The sequence below is a fragment of the Procambarus clarkii genome, chromosome 62 (assembly GCF_040958095.1).
Source record: "Procambarus clarkii isolate CNS0578487 chromosome 62, FALCON_Pclarkii_2.0, whole genome shotgun sequence".
Lineage (NCBI taxonomy): Eukaryota > Metazoa > Arthropoda > Malacostraca > Decapoda > Cambaridae > Procambarus > Procambarus clarkii.
The window spans coordinates 16,189,043-16,209,150 of NC_091211.1; the positions used below are offsets into that span (position 1 = coordinate 16,189,043).

The window sequence follows — 20,108 nt, forward strand, 5'->3', positions numbered from 1 at the left end:
TATATATATATATATATATATATATATATATATATATATAAAAGGAAGGGAGTACCACCTCTGGCTGGAAGAAGGGGACCCTTAGCCTCAGAGGAAACCACACATAACGCATTAGAGGGAATGTTTAGGTCCCCTCTAACACAGTTTCAGTGTGCTTTTCTCCTACCACCCTCTTTCTTTTGTTTATATATATATATATATATATATATATATATATATATATATATATATATATATATATATATATATATATATATATATATAATATATATATACACAGGCTGCATGACCCCGGCAAAAGTGATTATTAATTATATAAAATTATAAAATAGTAAACTAAATAAACCATAATGAAGACAAAAATATAAGATTTGTGGTGATAGAAGAAAATACAAAACATATGTTTATGGAGAATCTGCAAGGTCTTCTCTGAATGCTTTTTATTCTCTTCTCCAAGGCTATGGGTCCCCACAATTGCACCAGAGGTCATATACATACATACATACATACATACATACATACATACATACATGCATACACACACACAGTTGAATTGAATTGGCAGGTCCAGTTAAGAAGTGGGACCAAAGAGCCAAAGCTCAACCCCTGCAAGCATAACTAGGTGAGTACACATACACACACACATGTTTGGGGCCCATCTATCTGTCTGTCTCTCCCCATCTCCCCCTCCCCTTTCCTACTACAGTATTGGAACACCTCACATGGTCACTGCATCAACACATAATCAGTAAACTCCAAGGGATAATCATCAAAGTTTTTGCATACAATTTCTGATATTTAAAAAAATAATACAATAATAATAGTCAAATTATATAGCATTATGAAATGTTCATGGAGGGGTGATGTTGGCACAGTGTCACTTGGCACTTTCTTTGACACCAATCCCAACCCGCCCAAGTTGGGCATGTACCCAACAGCAATTACTGGCAAAAATTGGGTGAAGCTAGACCAAGTGTCTCACCTCCATCTTCAGATAGGCAGACAATTCCATTTATTTACATGTATTTATTTCCATTTATATAGATACAATATAGTCGTTCTCAACTACAATCAAGGATTCTGGGTTCAATTCCTGGCCAGGACAGAAATAGTTGTGCATGTTTCCTTTCATCCAATACACCTGTGCACCTAGCAGTAAATAAGTACCTGGGAGTTAGACAATTGTTCAGGTTACCTGCCCTTGACAATGGGAATTATACTGGTGTCTGCCCATTTTGCCTACATTCCTTCTGGTCCTGAGGATGCATTGGTGCACTTAAGTGAATAACCCCTTTAATGACATGTGTCACACTCATTATAAGTGTAACATTAACTTTGGGGAGTAAATTTTTAACTCCCTTCGAAAGTGAAGAACATAAGAAATACTGCATAGAAAAAGTAAATAAATAAGTAATTAAAGATAGCAGTGAAGCTTGGACAACTACTTAGCACTGTCTGCGACACACAATAGTAAAACATTCCTAGATATCATTCAGGATGCCTAACAAGAGCAAGTACACAAGATGTCACCAAGTATATGATTCACTAAGGATTTTGAGAGAAAACGACACAAAAGGACACTGGGAAAGCAAGATTTGCAGTCATCTTTAAAAATGAGGACATTCTACACGGAGGTGCACAACTAAGTCAATGAAGTTCTGAGTAAAAGTCTTTGTTTCATTAAGTGCCTAAGCATAGAAAAGACTTCTGCTAGAATCATTAATCTAAACATTTCAGTCATATTCAATAATATCTTGATTACCTTACAATGATTTCAGGGCTCAACATCCCCAGGCCCTGGTTTTCGACCCGGCCTCCTCATTGCTGGATTGGTCAACCGGTCTGGTGGACGCCGCTTCTTGCAGCCTGATGTCCATATGTTAGTCCATGTCTAATATGCTAAGATCTCTCCCAATAATTCACTAGCAGCATTACACAAGGATAAGACTGCAGTCATTGCTAATGCATTGCTTTGCAGATACAGTACTCATACCATCAACTCTGAGTGTGTTGCTTCATCCCATTTGCCACCTTCCAGGAATAACCTCAACACTTTCAAGAATATCGCTTTCAGGAGTTTGTCATATTCTCTTTTAATTTTGGGCTATCAAAAGAAGGTGCATACCCTAGGAAACGTGAGAGCCTGGGCAATACCAGGCACCTTGTGAGGTGGTATAAAGCATCATAAAAATCCAAAACACCTAATCTCTTCCATCCTTATGTTGTTCAGTTTTCTTCAACAATTACACAAATGGCACTTCAACCCAAAGGTGACCCTTGCTGCACATCTTATATTACATGATTTTGAGTGCGAGGCATATTGGTTGGCTTATCTATTGAACATTATTGTATTTTCTGCTAGAGTACAGTCCCCTCACCAAGGAGAATCATCTCTCCTTGTCATCAGCAAGTCAATTATGAGTTAAATCTTCAAGTTTACAGGGAAAACTATGTGCACCATGTTTTTGGATCAAATAGTGTATTAATTTATGGTACCTAAGCCAAGCAATTGTATTTATTTGTATGTTTTGCAGGATTATTAACTTGTGCCCAGGTGAATGTAATCTTGTTATCCATGTTAATTGTAGCAGACAATTAATGACTTCAGAGTGGATCACTTAATTCTTCCATGTTTTAGTGGCAGCCCAGGGCAGACATAAAGTTCCAGTTGTGCAGCAGTTAGTGCCTTTGGAATCCTTCCGTATTGTGGTTTGCTCAGTAGCTTGGTTGCTAAAGCAATTGTCTCCCGTGCCTGGGGTCAATGGTTTGAGGCTCCTATTTCCAAGTGAATGAAATGTTATTATCCATGTTTATTGTGGTTGACAATTTACATATATACGGTATATATAAATGGCAATAACCCCAGACACCTGGGGCTAATTTCACCCACATGTTTCCTGTAATTACTGTTGGTTAAGTGCCTAACATGGGTGGGTTGGGATTGGCCTCAAAGGAACAAAATAAATTGCCATGTAACACTGTTGATGAACCAACTATATGTAAAGTGTTCTTCCTTTTGGATGAACACCAAGTTTAGGATAGTTGATAGATCACTCTCTCTCTCTATCTTATCAGCTCCTTGATATGCTGCCAAAGGAAGTGTTTGCAGTGTGCACTATTCTTGCTTTATTTCATTATCATCATGAGGATCCTAAGTTGACCACTATTTCCTTTTGATTAAAATCTCCAAATACTGTATTAGAATCTTTGTTCTAGCTCTCCTTGGTACTGTGACCACCTTTTCCATTTTTTCAAGCATGTTTGATTGGAATTATTATATTCCTCCCTTGATCTTCCTGTAGTTGATGGAGGGTTGTGTTCAGTCCTGCTGTTTAGTTACCTTCAGAACCTCTATTTCTTCAAAGCTCCAATGTTATTGCATCATTAGGGCTACTACTCCTCCCTCCCTCTTAATCATGTCTTTTCTTACTACCTGGTATCCTCTCAGGCATATTGAATCTTCTCCTATGTTCATCAATTTTAGGAGACAAAGGATGCAGTTCTGCCACCCATTCATGCAGCTCTACCCCTTTATAGTCTGCACTTGTGTGCCAAATTTCTACTGGGCTGCTTAGTTTCTTCCTTTAGGCTACTGTAGTTCTTTTCTGGAGGGTGGCATTTGTGAGTGTTGATCTAGTCACACTCATTACCTTGGTCTGTTTCATCACCAGTCTGATTAGGCCCACTACTGTATCTTCCTATGCTTTATTAACCTCCTCCTGCCTTGGCCTTGCATCTTGCTCTCCTCTAACTACATTTCCTGTCCTTCTTATCATCTTCCCAATGGTCCAAGTGGTTAGAAACCATCCTGTACTCCATCCCATCCCAGCTCCTTGTTTTCATATCCCTTCCAAGTACTATAATAGTCATTCTGGCACATTCTCCTGATAATTACCTTACCTTTTCTATTTCTCCTAGTATCTTTCTATTTTTCCCTGATGTCCTGGTCAGTGAAAGCACAGTTGTATCTTTCTCTATCCTTCACTAGATGACCTCTTTGAATGGTAATCTATATTGCTCTTTGTTGTCCATGTTGGACCCCCTCTATCCTACAAAAGTTTTATGCTTCTTGTGTTGCCACACTTGCCAACATTTTGCCATGGATTCGTCTCAACTCCTCACAGTCTCCATCTCTCCTCTCCTGCTTGATGGCTTCCTCAGGTTCTGACAGTTTTTTTTTTTTTTTTTTTTTTTTTTTTTTTGAGATATATACAAGAGTTGTTACATTCTTGTACAGCCACTAGTACGCGTAGCGTTTCGGGCAGGTCCCTGGAATACGATCCCCTGCCGCAAAGAATCGTTTTTTCATCCAAGTACACATTTTACTGTTGCGTTAAACAGAGGCTACAGTTAAGGAATTGCGCCCAGTAAATCCTTCCCGGACAGGATACGAACTCATGACATAGCGCTCGCGGAACGCCAGGCGAGTGTCTTACCACTACACCACGGAGACTGCTCATTATAATCACTAAACACTCCCTTTCCATTTCTTGTCTGTTGCAGTTCATTACCTGCATCACATTTCTGTCTGCCTTGCTTCTGACCTTTGGCTACTTCTGCAAAAGCCCTTCCTGGCTCTTTACCCCACTGGTCTGTCACACCCACTTTTTTTTTTTTTTTGCCTTTTCTGTTGAATCCTTTATATTTTTACTATCCTCTAATATTACCTTAATTTAATCCTTTCCTTAAACTTCAACTGATCTTCTTCACCCATGATGTCTACAAAGATTTGTTACTCCTAGCCTACTCCAGTACATTTTGAAATCCCCTATGTTCATTTCCAGTTCATTTATCCACTCTTCCTGTTTTCTATTTCTGTAATTGCCTCTTTCACTGATACTGTCTCCAACTTTGTTCATTGTCTCCACCTCCCTCTTTATCCCCTTTTAGCTTGCATGTCTTCTTGACTTCCCTCAGAGTGCCTTCATCTGTTTACTCTCCTTTTTCCTTCTGATCTCAATTTGCATTACAACCTCTCATGTGCAGGCGATGAGTCACAATAACGTGGCTAAAGTATGATGACCAGACCACAACCTCTCATGTTGACTGGTTTAGTTCCCTTCATCTTTATAGCTCTTTACTATGATCCTTCACATCTCCCGCTTCTTTCTTCCCTTTATCTTTAGTTTACCATCATATTTTCATTTCTTTTTTCCATTTTCTTATATTTTCATGTATCTTATTTTAGACTAACCTTGCAGAACACCAGTAAAGACCATCTCCGTTCCCCCAAGGCAGTGACTGAGGCTGTGTGTTGCTCCTCTCTACTTACTGTTCTTTGTCCTTAAATGTGTTGATTTTTCAGTGGTGATTTTCCCACTGTGAAAAGCACTACTGTACTCAAATTTGTATTTTTAATCTTTCGTCTAAAGGTCCTTTTATAATTTTTACTACGTAATATTTTTATATGCATTCATGCGGCTACTTTGCCTCAGCTCATTTTTCTTTTCAGTTTTTTTAATCTTTCAACATTTTAATGTTCAACTATTGCTTAATGTTATTATTTTTTTACTTTGGGAATGATTTCCTCCCCACTAAAAACCTGGGATTGTTGGGTGGGTAGCATCCCTAACTTACCCAGCCTTTCCTTGGGGTCAGGTCTCTATCTCACCCTAGACCACAGGTCACTTTACAGTCACAATTCTGCTTCGTTTTGTAAACGTTTTTAGTTCCTGTCTTTTGGCTAACATTCAGTCCCTTGTATGCACTTCTTCACTGTGACACAGCTTACTTATCCCTCCTAGATCACAGAAACACTGGACCTCCTCAGCCCTCAACCCTCCTAGTGGCAGTTTATGTGGGGTCACTCTGGGAAGATTGCTAGGACCAAAAGCCTCACAAAAGGAAATAAGAGTACTGTATTCAAATAAAATCTAGTCATTTCTTAATTCACAAGTTCCCTTTTTTTTAATCTTACTAAATCTTATTTTTAGTAGAAGAGTTGGATTTCATATTACCTGACTGACATTTTCCATACATACATAATGCAGATTATAAATAAATAAAACAATCCCTCAGGTCCTCATAGGTGGAACATGTGCCTAGGATGCAGCAAGCAGTCACTCTTGAGAACTTGGTCTCCATAATAAATATTTCAGCTATCTCACTCAAGAACTTGAAGGCAATTTTATCATATGAACCTAATATATTTGAGCCTATTGAAATGAAGTTGTAGCATCATAACCTTCATATTTGCTGATTTTCTGGGACTTATCTGAATAGAGCCATAGTGTTGGTCAAAGTGGAAGTATTGTATGTGTGAAGTCTCACGCTCCCTGCTTACCACCCTTCTAGGACATCATCATGACCCCCATCTTAATGCTTCTCTCTCTCTCTCATATCTATATTTAATGTATGTATGTATTTATGTATGTATGTGCATGTATGTGTGTGTGTGTAATTATCTAAGTGTAATTACCTAAGTGTAGTTACAGGATGAGAGCTACGCTTGTGGTGTCCCGTCTACCCAGCACTCTTTGTCATATAACGTTTTGAAACTACTGACGGTTTTGGCCTCCACCACCTTCTCACCTAACTTGTTCCAACCATCTACCACTCTATTTGCGAAACTGAATTTTCTTATATTTCTTCGGCATCTTTGTTTAGTTAGTTTAAATCTATGACCTCTTGTTCTTGAAGTTTCAGGTCTCAGGAAATCTTCCCTATCAATTTTATCAATTCCTGTTACTATTTTGTACGTAGTGATCATATCACCTCTTTTTCTTCTGTCTTCTAGTTTTGGCATATTTAATGCCTCTAACCTCTCCTCGTAACTTTTGCCCTTCAATTCTGGGAGCCACTTAGTAGCATGTCTTTGCACCTTTTCCAGTTCGTTGATGTGCTTCTTAAGATATGGGTACCACACAACCGCTGCATATTCTAGCTTTGGCCTAACATAAGGCGTGAACAATTTCTTTAGTACTGTATTTCCCCATCCATGTATTTAACAGCAATTCTGAAGTTAGAAAGCGTAGCATAGGCTCCTCGCACAACGTTCTTTATGTGGTCCTCGGGTGATAGTTTTCTATCTAGAACCACCCCTAGATCCCTTTCTTTGTCAGAATTCGTTAAAGATATCTCACGTAATTTATAGGTTGTGTGGGGCCTATGTTCTCCAATTCCATATTCCATAACATGGCATTTATTCACATTGAATTCCATTTGCCAAGTGGTGCTCCATATACTTATTTTGTCCAGGTCTACTTGAAGGGCACGACAATCATCTAAGTTTCTTATCCTTCCTATTATCTTAGCATCATCAGCAAACATGTTCATATAATTCTGTATACCATCTGGTAGATCATTTATGTATACAATGAACATCATCGGTGCAAGAACTGAACCCTGTGGTACTCCACTCGTGACGTTTCTCCAGTCTGATACAATGCCTCTGATTACTGCCCTCATTTTTCTACCAGTCAGAAAATTTTTCATCCATGTTAGAAGTTTACCAGTCACCCCTCCAATATTTTCCAGTTTTCAGAACAACCTCTTATGTGGAACTCTGTCGAAAGCCTTTTTTAGGTTCAAATAGATGCATCTCTGTGACTCGATCATAGAAACTCAGTAAATTCGAGACAGAGGATCTTCCAGATCGAAAACCATACTGTCTGTTTGATATTATATCATTTCTCTCCAGGTGTTCTACCCATTTAGTTTTTATTATTTTTTCCAATATTTTGACTATTACACTTGTCAATGATACAGTTCTATAATTGAGGGGGTCTTCCCTGCTGCCACTTTTGTAGATTGGAACTATGTTAGCCTTTTTCCACACATCAGCTACAACTCCTGTACACAGGGATGCCTGAAAAATCAGTTTAAGTGGAATGCTGAGCTCAGGTGCACATTCTCTCGGAACCCATGGTGAAACTCCATCTGGACCAACTGCTTTGTTCTTACTTAGCTCCTTGAGCATTTTCTAACTTTGTCTCTAGACACCTCTATGTGTTCTATGTTGTTCTCTGGAATTCTTATTGTGTCTGGTTCCCTGAAGATTTCATTTTGTACAAACACACTTTGGAACTTTTTATTTAATGTTTCACACATCTTCTTTTCATTTTCTGTGAATCTATTTCCCATTTTCAACCTCTGAATATTATCCTTTACCTGCAATTTGTTGTTTATGAATTTATAGAATAGACCCGGTTCTGTTTTACATTTGTCTGCAATTCTTTTTTCAAAATTTCTTTCTGCCTCTCTTCTCACTGCCGTGTAGTTGTTTCTCACATTTTTGTATTGTTGGTATGTTTGGTATGTTTCTGTATGTGTGCGTATGTATGTATGTATATGTATATACTGTACAGTAAAACCTCGGCTTACGAATGCCCCTATTTTTTTAATTAATTTTTGGGGATACGAGCTCAATTTCTTCGTAAAATTCAATTCGGTTTACGTGCTTTGCCTCGAGTTGGGAGTTTGTTGATAAACGTATGGGTCGACCGAGTGTGTGGTTCGTGGTGGAATGGGTGACTGCCCCTCAGTTTAACAATCCCTTCCGCGTAGTGACAATCGCGCTTGTATTCTTTGTAACGAATTTATTTTTTCAGATTTTTTGGTTTCTAAACATATAAGTAATTATTATATACCATGCCATGGGTCCCAAGAAAGTCAGTGGTAAGGTTCAACCTATGAAAAAAACATGTGAGGAGGACCATAAAGGAAACAAATCTCTATGGAAAGGTTCTTAGTGAGCCAATTAAGCAGTAAGTCACAATCAGGTCCTAGTGGAACGTAAGCAAAATGTAGGAGAGAGGGAGAATACCCCAGAGAAGTCATCATTGCCTGATGTTATAACGGAAGGGGACTCCCGTTTCAAACACTAACACCTCTCCTCCAATAATTTTCCAAACACTCGCACCTCTCCAAACACTCACACCTCTCCAATAATTTTTGAAGTGTCATTGATCCTGTGAACAGATAAATTTTGTTCACTATTTCCTAATCTAGTTGAAGGACGAATGTTGATTATACCTACCTTGTAGTTAGGAAGGCAAAATGTATCCTCCATGAATGTTGGAGCCAGTAGCATGGATAATTCATAACTATAATAAAAAAAGTGGTACAATGTTGATCATGGAACCATATTAAAACCTAAAATGAGGAGAAGCAAGTGCTAGTGCAGAACACGGTGATGAAAGTTGACAAGCTCCATTAAAAAGATCAGTTCGTTTACAGCAAAACATCTATCATTAGTGGAGGTCCATGTGCACCTCTAGCACTCACTGGCTGCTGTATTTACCGTTTTTTACTAATGAATAACCGAACAAAATGAAGGTAAATCAGATAAGGATCATGCTAAAGCACTCTTAATTTAGATAACTGGAAATTATAATTAATTGATTTAAGGTGAAAAGAACTCCTCTTGTGTCTAGAAAATATTTATAGTCATCAGCAATACTGAATACCTTCTACAATTTTTGTAAACAATTCAATACAAAATATGATGACAAAATATTTTGCTAGCGTGGATATTCAACGTAAACACCTTGATGTGAAGTTGTATGCCAGTTGTAGCATACCTTTTACTTGAGTAATGATATAATAAATATACAAGTTTGATTTCTTTCTATATTCCAAGGAAGGCAGTGTTTGAAAAATTGCAATGCACCCATGTCAAGAACAAAATTGTAATGCACCATGGCACAAACAAAATTGTTATGCACCTATGCCCATGCATGAACAAAATTGTTATGCACCCATGCCCATGCATGAACAAAATTGTTATGCACCCATGCCCATGCATGAACAAAATTGTTATGCATCCATGCCCATGCATGAACAAAATTGTTATGCACCCATGCCCATGCATGAACAAAATTGTTATGCATCCATACCCATGCATGAACAAAATTGTTATGCATCCTTACCCATACATGTACAAAATTGTTATGCACCTATGCTCATGCATGAATAAAACTGTTATGCACCCATGCCCATGCATGAACAAAATTGTTATGCACCATGGCATGAACAAAATTAAAGAATTTTCTTTTTGTGCAAAACAATATTTGTCTTAAATAGTCTGCAAAATTCATTTGGAGATCACAAAACTATAATTCTACAATAAAAGATAAGTTATAATGCCAATTGAGCTAATTATACTGATGACTGCTTGATGCAAGCATTCACATTTAATTAGTCTGATGGCTTTCTTGTTTTAATAGTTATGTCCTTTAATAATAAAGTATATACAGTACTATGTTTAGGTTGGCATATCAAATGTTTTAGAGAGGTGTTTAGGTACATACAATGTTAGTCTAAAATGAAAATCTTATAAGACTAACAAAACACAGGGAAAAACAGCCATGCGTGTTGACCTGGCTGGATCTAAACTTGCTCTCAACTTCCCAACATTTACTTAACCAACCAGAGCACAACATGAACATGATTTCAGGAGAAAAGAAGAGATTGAATCATACAAACAATAAACGTTGGAAGCCCTGGGAGAGTATTCATCAGCTTAATATTTCATGATATGTATATTTCAGAATATACTTTGAAACGGTGGTAAAGATGATAACGGACTGTATGTATGCATCCCACCAATCCTCAACATTTTGAGCCCAGCATCAGAGGTGGGCTTAGCCAACCACCAGGGCAACTGTAGGCCTCCCCATATTCCTTTGTGCATGTAATTCATTCATTAAAAATATCAAATTTTCTAGACATTTCAAATGATTATACCAATTTACATGTAAAATTTATTTCCTAATATAGGTATTTGTAGTCTAATACTAAGAAAAAGAAAATTAAAGTTCATATAAAAAAACATCAATTTCAAAGCCAACTCAAATGTGTGTAACATATAGGAGTGTGAGTGGGCGTGGGAAGAGGTCAGGATGAGGATTTGGGATAAGACGGGAGCAAGGAAAGGTGCCCAACCAATTGGACGGTCGGGGATTGAACATGAAGCGAGACCATCACTCTACCATCCTGCCCAAGTAGAGGGAATGATGGAGAGGGCAGTACTGGCAGCAAGCCATGTGAAGGGAGGTAGTGAGAGGACTGCTGTATGGGGTAAGATATGGAGGCACGATAACAAGTAACAAGAGGAGAGTGGAGGGGATAAGAGGGAAAATAAGACAGCTAGTGTGGAGAGAAAAAAATAAATACATACATAAATAAATAAATAAATAAATAAATAAATAAAAAGATAAAGTGAATGTCTATGTGCGTATTGAATAGGTCGGGTGTTGCCCATGTTTGGATGTGTGCTTATGTTGTATATTCATGTGCATGTTATTGACTGTGTATGTGGAAATGAGCTACAACTGTTGAACGTCTCCTTAGAGCTATTGATTATTCCTTGGTGGTTGTATGTTTGTTTGTATGCATTCATGTGTGTGTATGCATGGGGTAATCAAGTTATGTCCATGCAATAATGTACATAAATTAAACTTTCCATCTGGAGCCAATAAAACTATTTTAGTTAAACACATGCATCTAGTACACAGTTACAATCTGTAAATATCAGTATCACCACAAGCCACTTGTCTGCTCAAGGATATCCGTCTTAAAAGCCCAAAGATTGTCATTTAGATGTTGTAAAGATGAAAAGGATAATCCATAGTCTGCAGGACATATAAAAGTTTAAAAGAAGTTCATCAAAAACTAACAAAGAATTTGAGAATTGAACCCAAGTGGGCTGAGGCCATATGAGCATTCCTCCACATTATATGAAGGATCAAGGCACACATCAAGGCTCAACTCTCAAGCCAACATAAAGAGAAACTTCCTGGGAGAAATTATCGAGGGGTGTGTGATGGGACAGATCCTGCTTGCCTCAACTCCCCCAGGGATGTTGTATCGACCACCTCAACTCCCCAGGGATGTTGTATCGACCACCTCAACTCCCCCAGGGATTTTGTATCAACCACCTCAACTCCCCCAGGGATGTTGTATCAACCACCTCAACTCCCCCAGGGATGTTGTATCAACCACCTCAACTCCCCCAGGGATGTTGTATCGACCACCTCAACTCCCCCAGGGATGTTGTATCGACCACCTCAACTCCCCCAGGGATGTTGTATCGACCACCTCAACTCCCCCAGGGATGTTGTATCGACCACCTCAACCCCCCCAGGGATGTTGTATCGACCACCTCAACCCCCCCAGGGATGTTGTATCGACCACCTCAACTCTCCAGGGACATGGGTTGGATTACCTCAACTCTCCAGGGACATGGGTTGGATCACCTCAACTCTCCAGGGACATGAGTTGGATCACCTCAACTCTCCAGGGACATGGGTTGGATCACCTCAACTCTCCACGGACATGGGTTGGATCACCTCAACTCTCCAGGGACATGGGTTGGATCACCTCAACTCTCCAGGCACATGGGTTGGATCACCTCAACACTCCAGGGATGCACATTAGATCATCTCAACTTTCCAGGGATGCAGGATGTACCCCATCACACAACCTCAACACTCTCCTATATATACGTCACATTCTTGTGATAGAATTGTGCAGAAACTTCCTTGTTTAGAATGGCAGATGTTTGGTATATATGAACTTGTCCTTCAATGCATGCTTGCTTGTATTTATTACCTTACTAAGAATATGGGTGTGTGTCTGTGCGTATACACACAGATATTATGTACGTACTTATTACGTATTACGATGCGTACACAAACACACACTGTGCGTACACACACATCTTATTTCCTCCTTCTCTCTCTCATTCTGTAACTTAGCAGCCTGAAGGTGTCCCTGAGAACTAGAGTTTGTCAAAGGGACTGTGGCAATCCTATATACCATCTAGATTAACTGATAGAAATTTGCTAATGCATAGATAATCAAAAGAAAAATCCTATAGACTCAATCAAAAGTAATAAATTAAACAGAATCATTCATTTTACCAAAGGATGTTCATAAAGCCCACTTTCCAAAATATGTTTTCTTATCAATAAACATTGTGTCAGATATAACCGTGTTACTGCAGCCTGTCTTAAAGTCCAATCTGGGATGTTACCAGCAGTATGTGATGTGAGAGAAGAGATCTGTATGTGTGTGCTCGCAGAAGGCCTCTGCTTCAAATTACAAGAAGGCTTTTCTTATGGCTCGTTTCAATTTAAAGAACTTAAATAAGTCTGACATTAGACATAAGAAATAATAATAATAATCTGTTCTTGAAGCATATTTTAAACTCATTTTTTGTTTACCCAAGAATTGCATGTCTTAATTTGAATGTGAGCAAAGACATGTCTATGCTGTTATCTATTGACACAAATGAATAATATTTCTACACAGTATCAATATACAATTACAGTACAGTACAGTATATATAAAAATCTTATCAAAATTCTCCTGTATTCAAAAATAAATAAAGTGAATTTGAGACTATAACTAGACTCTACTGTTAAGCCTCCACAAAGCAAGAGAAATTAATGTCATGACTTTTCTTTCTGTAATCAACTTACTATAGTACTGGAATATTTCATCTACCCATAAGAAAATAAAAAAATAAAATTTGACACAACTAACTCTTTACAAGGACCATTAGTGAAACTGGTTAGCTTCACAATATTTCAATTATCACAAGGTCTGATTGTGTATGAAATGTTTTGCCCATACTGGGATTTTTGTTTATCAACTTAAGGCTTCCATTGGTTCTGAAGAATCCTGATCAAAATCGTCAATAGTTTGATCATGCTTTCTTTTAAGTTTCCCTTTTTCTTGTGAACACTGACCATTGAGAAGAGTCTGCTGAGCTTTGTAAATTGCTTCATACTCAATCAGCTGTTGTTTAAAACCATCATTTGGATTGATGCAATATCTTCTGTTTTGCACAAATTCTAGTGCCTCTCTGAAATAAGATAAAAAGCTAAGTATTGAAACTTTCCTAATACAAATTAAATGATAAATTCAAGTACTGGTACGTTGCAAACTTTGGAAAGCAGTTTAACAGCTAGATATGGTTCACTTGCACAAATGAAACTAAGATAGATATCCCCAGCCAGAATATCTGATGCAAACTTTTTTCTTCTTCTGTACTTCAATCGTACAAACAGGGTTGTTATTGCTGGTGGTTGGGTGGTGGCAGTGGAGGTTTTGGACTAGGAAGTGTTTACCTTGTAGTGACTACAGGGGAGTGAGAGCTAATTCTTTATTGCCTATCAATTGGCTTTTCTGGGAAGGCTGAATCTGTTCCTCCACTTTTCTGCACTCATTTTTGGCTGGTGGTTTGTATCCTGTTTAAGGGTCTAGGTGGTCTCTCTGCCAGGTGTGTGTGTTTTGTTGTTGTTAGAGGAGGTAAGAATAATTTTTCAGGATCTGGTCCCCACAGTTTCCTGTCAGGGGAGGTCTTCAATGGCACATACTGTATTCTCCAAAATCACACATTTCAATGTTTTGCTATGAAGGCTGGCCTGAGCTTTTCCTTCTTGGCCTTGTGGCACTTAGACCTTTCTGTTCGTGTCCCAATGCTTTGGGAGGGAATGTTCTTTCGTTGCCCCTTCCAGGTTGGTCTGGAACTGGTGTCTCCTTTGTGGCTCCGTTTGGTCTTCACAGGTGGGTTGGATATTTGGCAATTTGGTTTTCCTTTTGTTCTGGGTTTCCTTCTGTTCCTGTTTCCTTCCCACTTGGGTATCTCCTGGCCTGCAGTCCGTTTTTGTCTTTTTGGGTTGAGTCCCTTTTTTAATTTTCTGCCTTCTTGCTTCAAGGTTTGTTCTTTTGGCCTTTGGCTAGAAGCTCCTTTTGGTCATACTGGTTCCTTTTTTTCTCAGGGTAATCTTGCTTGCCATTTAAGGTTTTCCCCTTGGTTTCTTCTGGCTCCTCGGTCTTTTGATGCAGGGTGTGGTGATTCAACCCATCCTTCGATCACCTCGTACTCCGATCAGTACGGTTTAATACTAAGTGTAATAAGTACACTTCCTTACAGTTATACATAGTACATAACTGCACTTATGGGGCGGTTATATTTACCTCCCATTTATTTTCCTCATTTTCTGTTAAGACACTTAGAATTTTAGGATGAAGTTTTCAAGTTCAATTTGCTGTACACAAGTTTTAAATATCAGGACTTTCTTTTTCAGTTTTATTAAACAATAGAGATTTTATACAAAATTTGAAAATATCCTGAGTTACTTTACAATTTATTGATATATTTTAGTTTTGTTTTATTAGTTTTATAAAACTGTAATATCAATATAGCTATAGGTTAAGTACTAATTGCAATTAGGAAGCAATAAAATGCTTATCTTCAAACACTAAGAAGGTTAGGTTAGGTCGTGGTTTTCTATTCAGCTTTTCAGGAAAACTCAAATATTCACAATATATTTGAGTTTTCAAATATATTGTTAATATTAATATATATATATTAATATTCAAATATATTGTGAATATGTGACCCGTGGCCCGGTCCTCGACCAGGCCTCCATTTTGTTACACATCACCAGGAAGCAGCCTGTAGCAGCTGTCTAACTCCCAGGTACCTATTTACTGCTAGGTGAACAGGAGCATCAGGGTGAAAGAAACATTTTGCCTATTTGTCTCTGCCTCCACTGAGGATCGAACCCGGAACCTCAGGACTACAAATCCGAAGTGCTGTCCACCCAGCTGTCAGGCGTCCCTGTTATGAATTGGGTTTGTGACCAGCAGTACCTTGGCCACTCTGAGTTGTTGGGTGGTCCTTTGTGTCAAACACACAGCACAGTGTCACAGTGTGTATGTTTATGGCAGTTTGGAACACTCTGAGGTTCCTTTATCTTTTGGTAGGCTCCGTGGTCTTGCTCCTCTTGGACTGCTCCCTGATGATTCATCATCGGAATCATGGATGCTGCTTTGGTCTTGTCCTCTTGGGCCAAACTCCTCTTCTTGATTCTCGGGCTTTGGCTCACCATGCTGTTTGTTTGGGGCATGTCCTGGCAGATAGTCTCTCATCTCCATTCCTTTACCATGGAGTGGACTGTCCCTGACATGTCCTTCCATTGGCTTTGTGGGATGTTTGAAGGCCCTGTGGTGGGCCTCTTCAAGTCAGTGTGGAGCTGGTGGATTCTGGTTTCTGTGGCCTTATTCATAAGATGTGAAGCTCTTGCGATAGCTGCCTTTCGGCTGGACTCGGGTCGGTGAGAATTTATTTTTATTTTCCTTCCAGTTCAGTTGTTGCTTCAGGTTTTTACAAACTAGAACCTTTCTGGTGGGTTTCACCAGTTGCCTCCTATTTGGTGAGCCTAGCCATGGATTTTCAGTCCTTGGGGTCTGTTATTTGAACCCGTGTCTTTTTCCACAGCTTTGCCTCTTTGACGGTTTGAACCGGAGAAGTTCCTTGTCTCTTTCAGTTCCTCCATGTTTGTAGTTTCTGAATCTAGTGTACCACTCATTGTACAGTCAACAGGTAGTTCCTCTTTTTGTCTCACCTGTGGCTTTCATCCTTGTGACAGTGTATGGCTGCCTGGCTCTCCTTCCTTCCTTTTTGTCTCTGTCACGTGTCCTCGATTTCTGTTTTAGTTTTAGTGGTTTGTGGGTCGGCTTTTCTTGCCAAGTACTGTTACCTCGTTTTGCTTGGCATAGGTGGAGCTGCTATCATTGGCATTTGGTGTCGATATTTCTTTGGTGCCGTTTCACTTTTTGTCTTGATTTTTTTTTCACTTCTGGCCTGCTCACACTCCTCATGAGTCTTCTTGGTCATGGTGGTTGTTTTCTTGTTTGCAGCCTTCTCTTTCTTTTCTCATTGTGCATGGGCTGGCTGGTCTTCTGAGAATTCCTTTGGCCACTGATGCTTGCATTGTTCAGCTGGGGGTATACCCATTTGTGTGTCTGGTTGCAGCTGTTTACCATTCCATCCTCGTTCCTAGTGAAGGATGGAATGGAGTGACTCATCTCTCACAGACTCCGTTGTGTGCCTAGTGTCCCCTGGTTCCTTGTTCCAGGGCCAGTTTTTCTCTGGTATGCCAATGTGCTTTTCCCCACAGGTCCGTGATTTTCATTGATTTGCAACTCTGTGGTGTTTACAAACATGTCTTGGACACTTTCTCAGGCTTGATGGTTTTGGTGGTCACTGAGAGTTCTGCCAGATCATTACTTTGTGAAATTCTTGGGTCATGCTGGGCATTTGTAGTATTGGGAGCGGATATCTAGTTGCTATTTCCCCCTTCCTTACGTCTCTGTTTCTCCTTCACCACTGGTGAGTATCACTTTTGTTTCATTCTCTGTGGTGACATAGCAGCATAGGAGGCTTCCCAGAAAAGCAGTGTTGAATGTAATGAAACATGTCTTTCTAGTGGGTCTTTGGTGGCTCCTTGGAAACTCCCTTTCTTTTAGAGGGGCTTCAGTTTTGTCTTCCTGGTTAAATGACTGAGTCCGTCTAGTTGAGGGATCGACAAGCTGAAAAGGGGAAAACCCCCGAAAAGGAGGATCGAAGGAGCCACCAAAGATCCATCAGAAAGAGACATTTCGTAATATTCAATGCAGATAACGAGGCACAATAGTGTGGCTGAAGATATGATGGTCAAACCTTACATCAGAAAATGAAAAAACGATGACGTTTCGGTCCTTCCTGTACTATTCTCAAGTCGTGTGATAGAACAGAGGGAGGGAGGGACAAGCAAAATAAGAAGGTAAGGGAGTGAGATGAGAGGTGAGGAGCAGGTAAGAATAAGATGAAAGGTAAGAATAGGATGAAGGTAAGAATAAGAAAAGGGTAAGAATAACAGAAATGGGCAAAGCTTAAGTCAAATTACATTTGTTAAGAAGGTTATAGCATTTGAGCATGTACTGTGAAAGGGAAGAGTCAACAGCAACAAAGCCAGGACAAAGGTTCATGTTGGGCATATTGTGTATCAAAACTGACTTGACAAGATGGCATCTGTGAAGAGTAGAGGCACGAAAGATTATTTTAGAAGAGGACCAATCAAAAGGATGATTAGTCCCCTACCATGACAGGAGAGAGCACTGTTTATGACTGCAGATTTAACTCTTCTTTTTCGTTCCTTAAGTCTGTCATTCCGTGTATGGCCAGTTTCACCAAAGTATTGGAGAGGACAAGATGAACAGGAAATAGACACCAGCAGCATTAGAAGCAGGAGCAGCAGTGTGAACCATATTACTATGAAGTGTGTTAGTTTGTTGAAAGGCGAGTTTTACATCAGAAGACAAAAAAAAAGATTACCAAGACAAGACTTGGTACAGGAAAAAAAGTACCAAGACAAGGAGTGAGAGTTTTGGCAAGCCAGGAGATAAGAGGATAACCAACAGAGCCCCTTGAAGAAATGATAGGACGAAGAGGAACACCAGATTTGTGAGTTTTAGGTAGACCATAGAAATAAGGAAGAGAAGGGCAGATGACAAACGTTTTACGAGATCAAAGTCGGGAGGACAGAGACTAGGGAGCTGTCCAAGTTTATGAATAAGAAGTTTTAAGGAGATCCAAAGGGTTAGAAATCAGAGGAGCATGCATATTTTAGAGAGGCAGAGAGCAAGACTTCTGGAGGTAGTCCACACAGTCAACGACAACCATCGAATTGCCTTTGTCTGAAGGAAGGATAACAATAGAGTTGTTAGTTTTCAGGGAAGCGAGGGCAAGCTGGAAGCAACGAGGAAGGTGGTAATTTTTAGATACCAAACTGTCAAGAGCAGGGGTTAGAGTCTCTCTAAAGTACCTGTGCATTTTTTAATTTCTTGGCATATTTCTTTATATTTCTATGACTTGTGTTTCCAGCTCCAATTTATGTCCTCTCATCCCCTTAACATATGTACTGACTTCATTGCAAATCTTCTTAATTTTTCCAAGTTCCTTTTTTGTGCTTCAAGAGGTGTGGATTCCAGAGAGGTACTGCGTACTGTGGTACATGCACTGATTACCCACAGGTTGGGTAAACTGTCTTGAACAAGTCCTTGTTTAAATTCCTAAATGCCTTTCTTATGTTTACCAACTTTAAATATGAAGCAGATGTTATCCTGCTGTTAGAAACTTCTGATGTTGGTGTTAGCGCTTACTTCTCAGTGTCTAAACAGAGTAAGATCTGGTTCTACGGGGACCGGCCTCTTAGCTATATGAGGACCATTTTAATTTTTTGTTGCTTTATTTCTTTTGTCACATTTGCACATTAAGCTGTGGATGGAGGTGGCTTCCACTACTTCCTTCAATGCATTTCACTCACTGACCACCCTCACAAGATGTTTACTTGTAATCACAAGATTACAAATATTTTCCAACATATCTCTTGCTCATTGTGAACTAGTTTAGTGTTTATTCTAAATGATGAAAGTGTGACCTAGTATGAAATAAATGATGAAAGTGTGACCTAGTATGAAATAAATGATGAAAGTGTGACCTAGTATGAAATAAATGATGAAAGTGTGACCTAGTTCACAAAGTACGGAACAGGTACCAGTAGTATTGGTATAAGTCACTATTCAGACTGGAGTATGTAACTGTACTCTGCTTAAACATGCTGCTCTCATCACAGCTCTCACAACCAGAATTTTGAATATCACTTGATATTTTAAAAGCCTTTTGTAAGTTTCTTAAATTTAATGACTACAGCACTATATAAAGGCAAAAACATCCTAGATTTCTACATTATTACTTGACAAAGGCATCATAATTCAGTGGCAGAGTGGGATATAAGATGATAAATAACTTGATTATATTTGACTTACTTATAGGTTAAAGCTCTCTTTTCCATGACGTATGCGACTACAATTGCTGCACTGCGGGAAATTCCAAGGTTGCCATGAACAAGACATTTTCCTCCTGATGCCAGGCACTCATCAATGAACCTCCGACATTCTGATACATGAGATATGAGGTTCTGAGTCAGGTTGTCGGCCATGTCTAATATCAAGTACCTTTAAAAAATAAAAACAAATTTCAACTTAAGTGAAATGTAATATTACATTAATATATATACTGTAATGCTAGTAATACAGTATACTGTATTCAGCAATTAGAGCATGATTATACAATTTATATCAATTATATATACTGTACTTATCAACCCTGTAACCCATCCTCCACCTTAGACAGTGCTGTACTATCCCTGATATTAGTAAGTCAGTACTGTATTTGACATGCATCTGGCAACCGACTGACGGGACAATGTAATAATGACAGCTTTCACAAGTATAGATTAATTGAATTATATACTGGAGGTTTCATGCAT

General features: G+C 39.0%; 1 protein-coding gene across 3 annotated transcripts in view; it reads right to left on the bottom strand.

Annotated features, from left to right (window-relative positions):
- Positions 1 to 4,623: 4,623 nt before the first annotated feature.
- Positions 4,624 to 20,108, bottom strand: part of LOC123766426 (serine/threonine/tyrosine-interacting protein B) — a 28,778-nt gene continuing 13,293 nt past the window's right edge. The window contains exons 4-6 of one of the 3 annotated variants that reach the window (XR_011223513.1): positions 19,606 to 19,794; positions 11,944 to 13,810; positions 4,624 to 11,784 (exon numbers count right to left, since the gene is read on the bottom strand). Coding sequence is in view for 1 of the 3 variants with exons in the window: in XM_045755524.2 (XP_045611480.1) it covers positions 13,594 to 13,810; positions 19,606 to 19,794 (406 nt within the window). In the remaining 2 variants the exon portion in view is untranslated. Of the gene's footprint in view, positions 13,811 to 19,605; positions 19,795 to 20,108 lie in introns of all 3 variants that reach the window. The other 2 variants (XR_011223512.1, XM_045755524.2) reach the window with 2 other exon arrangements.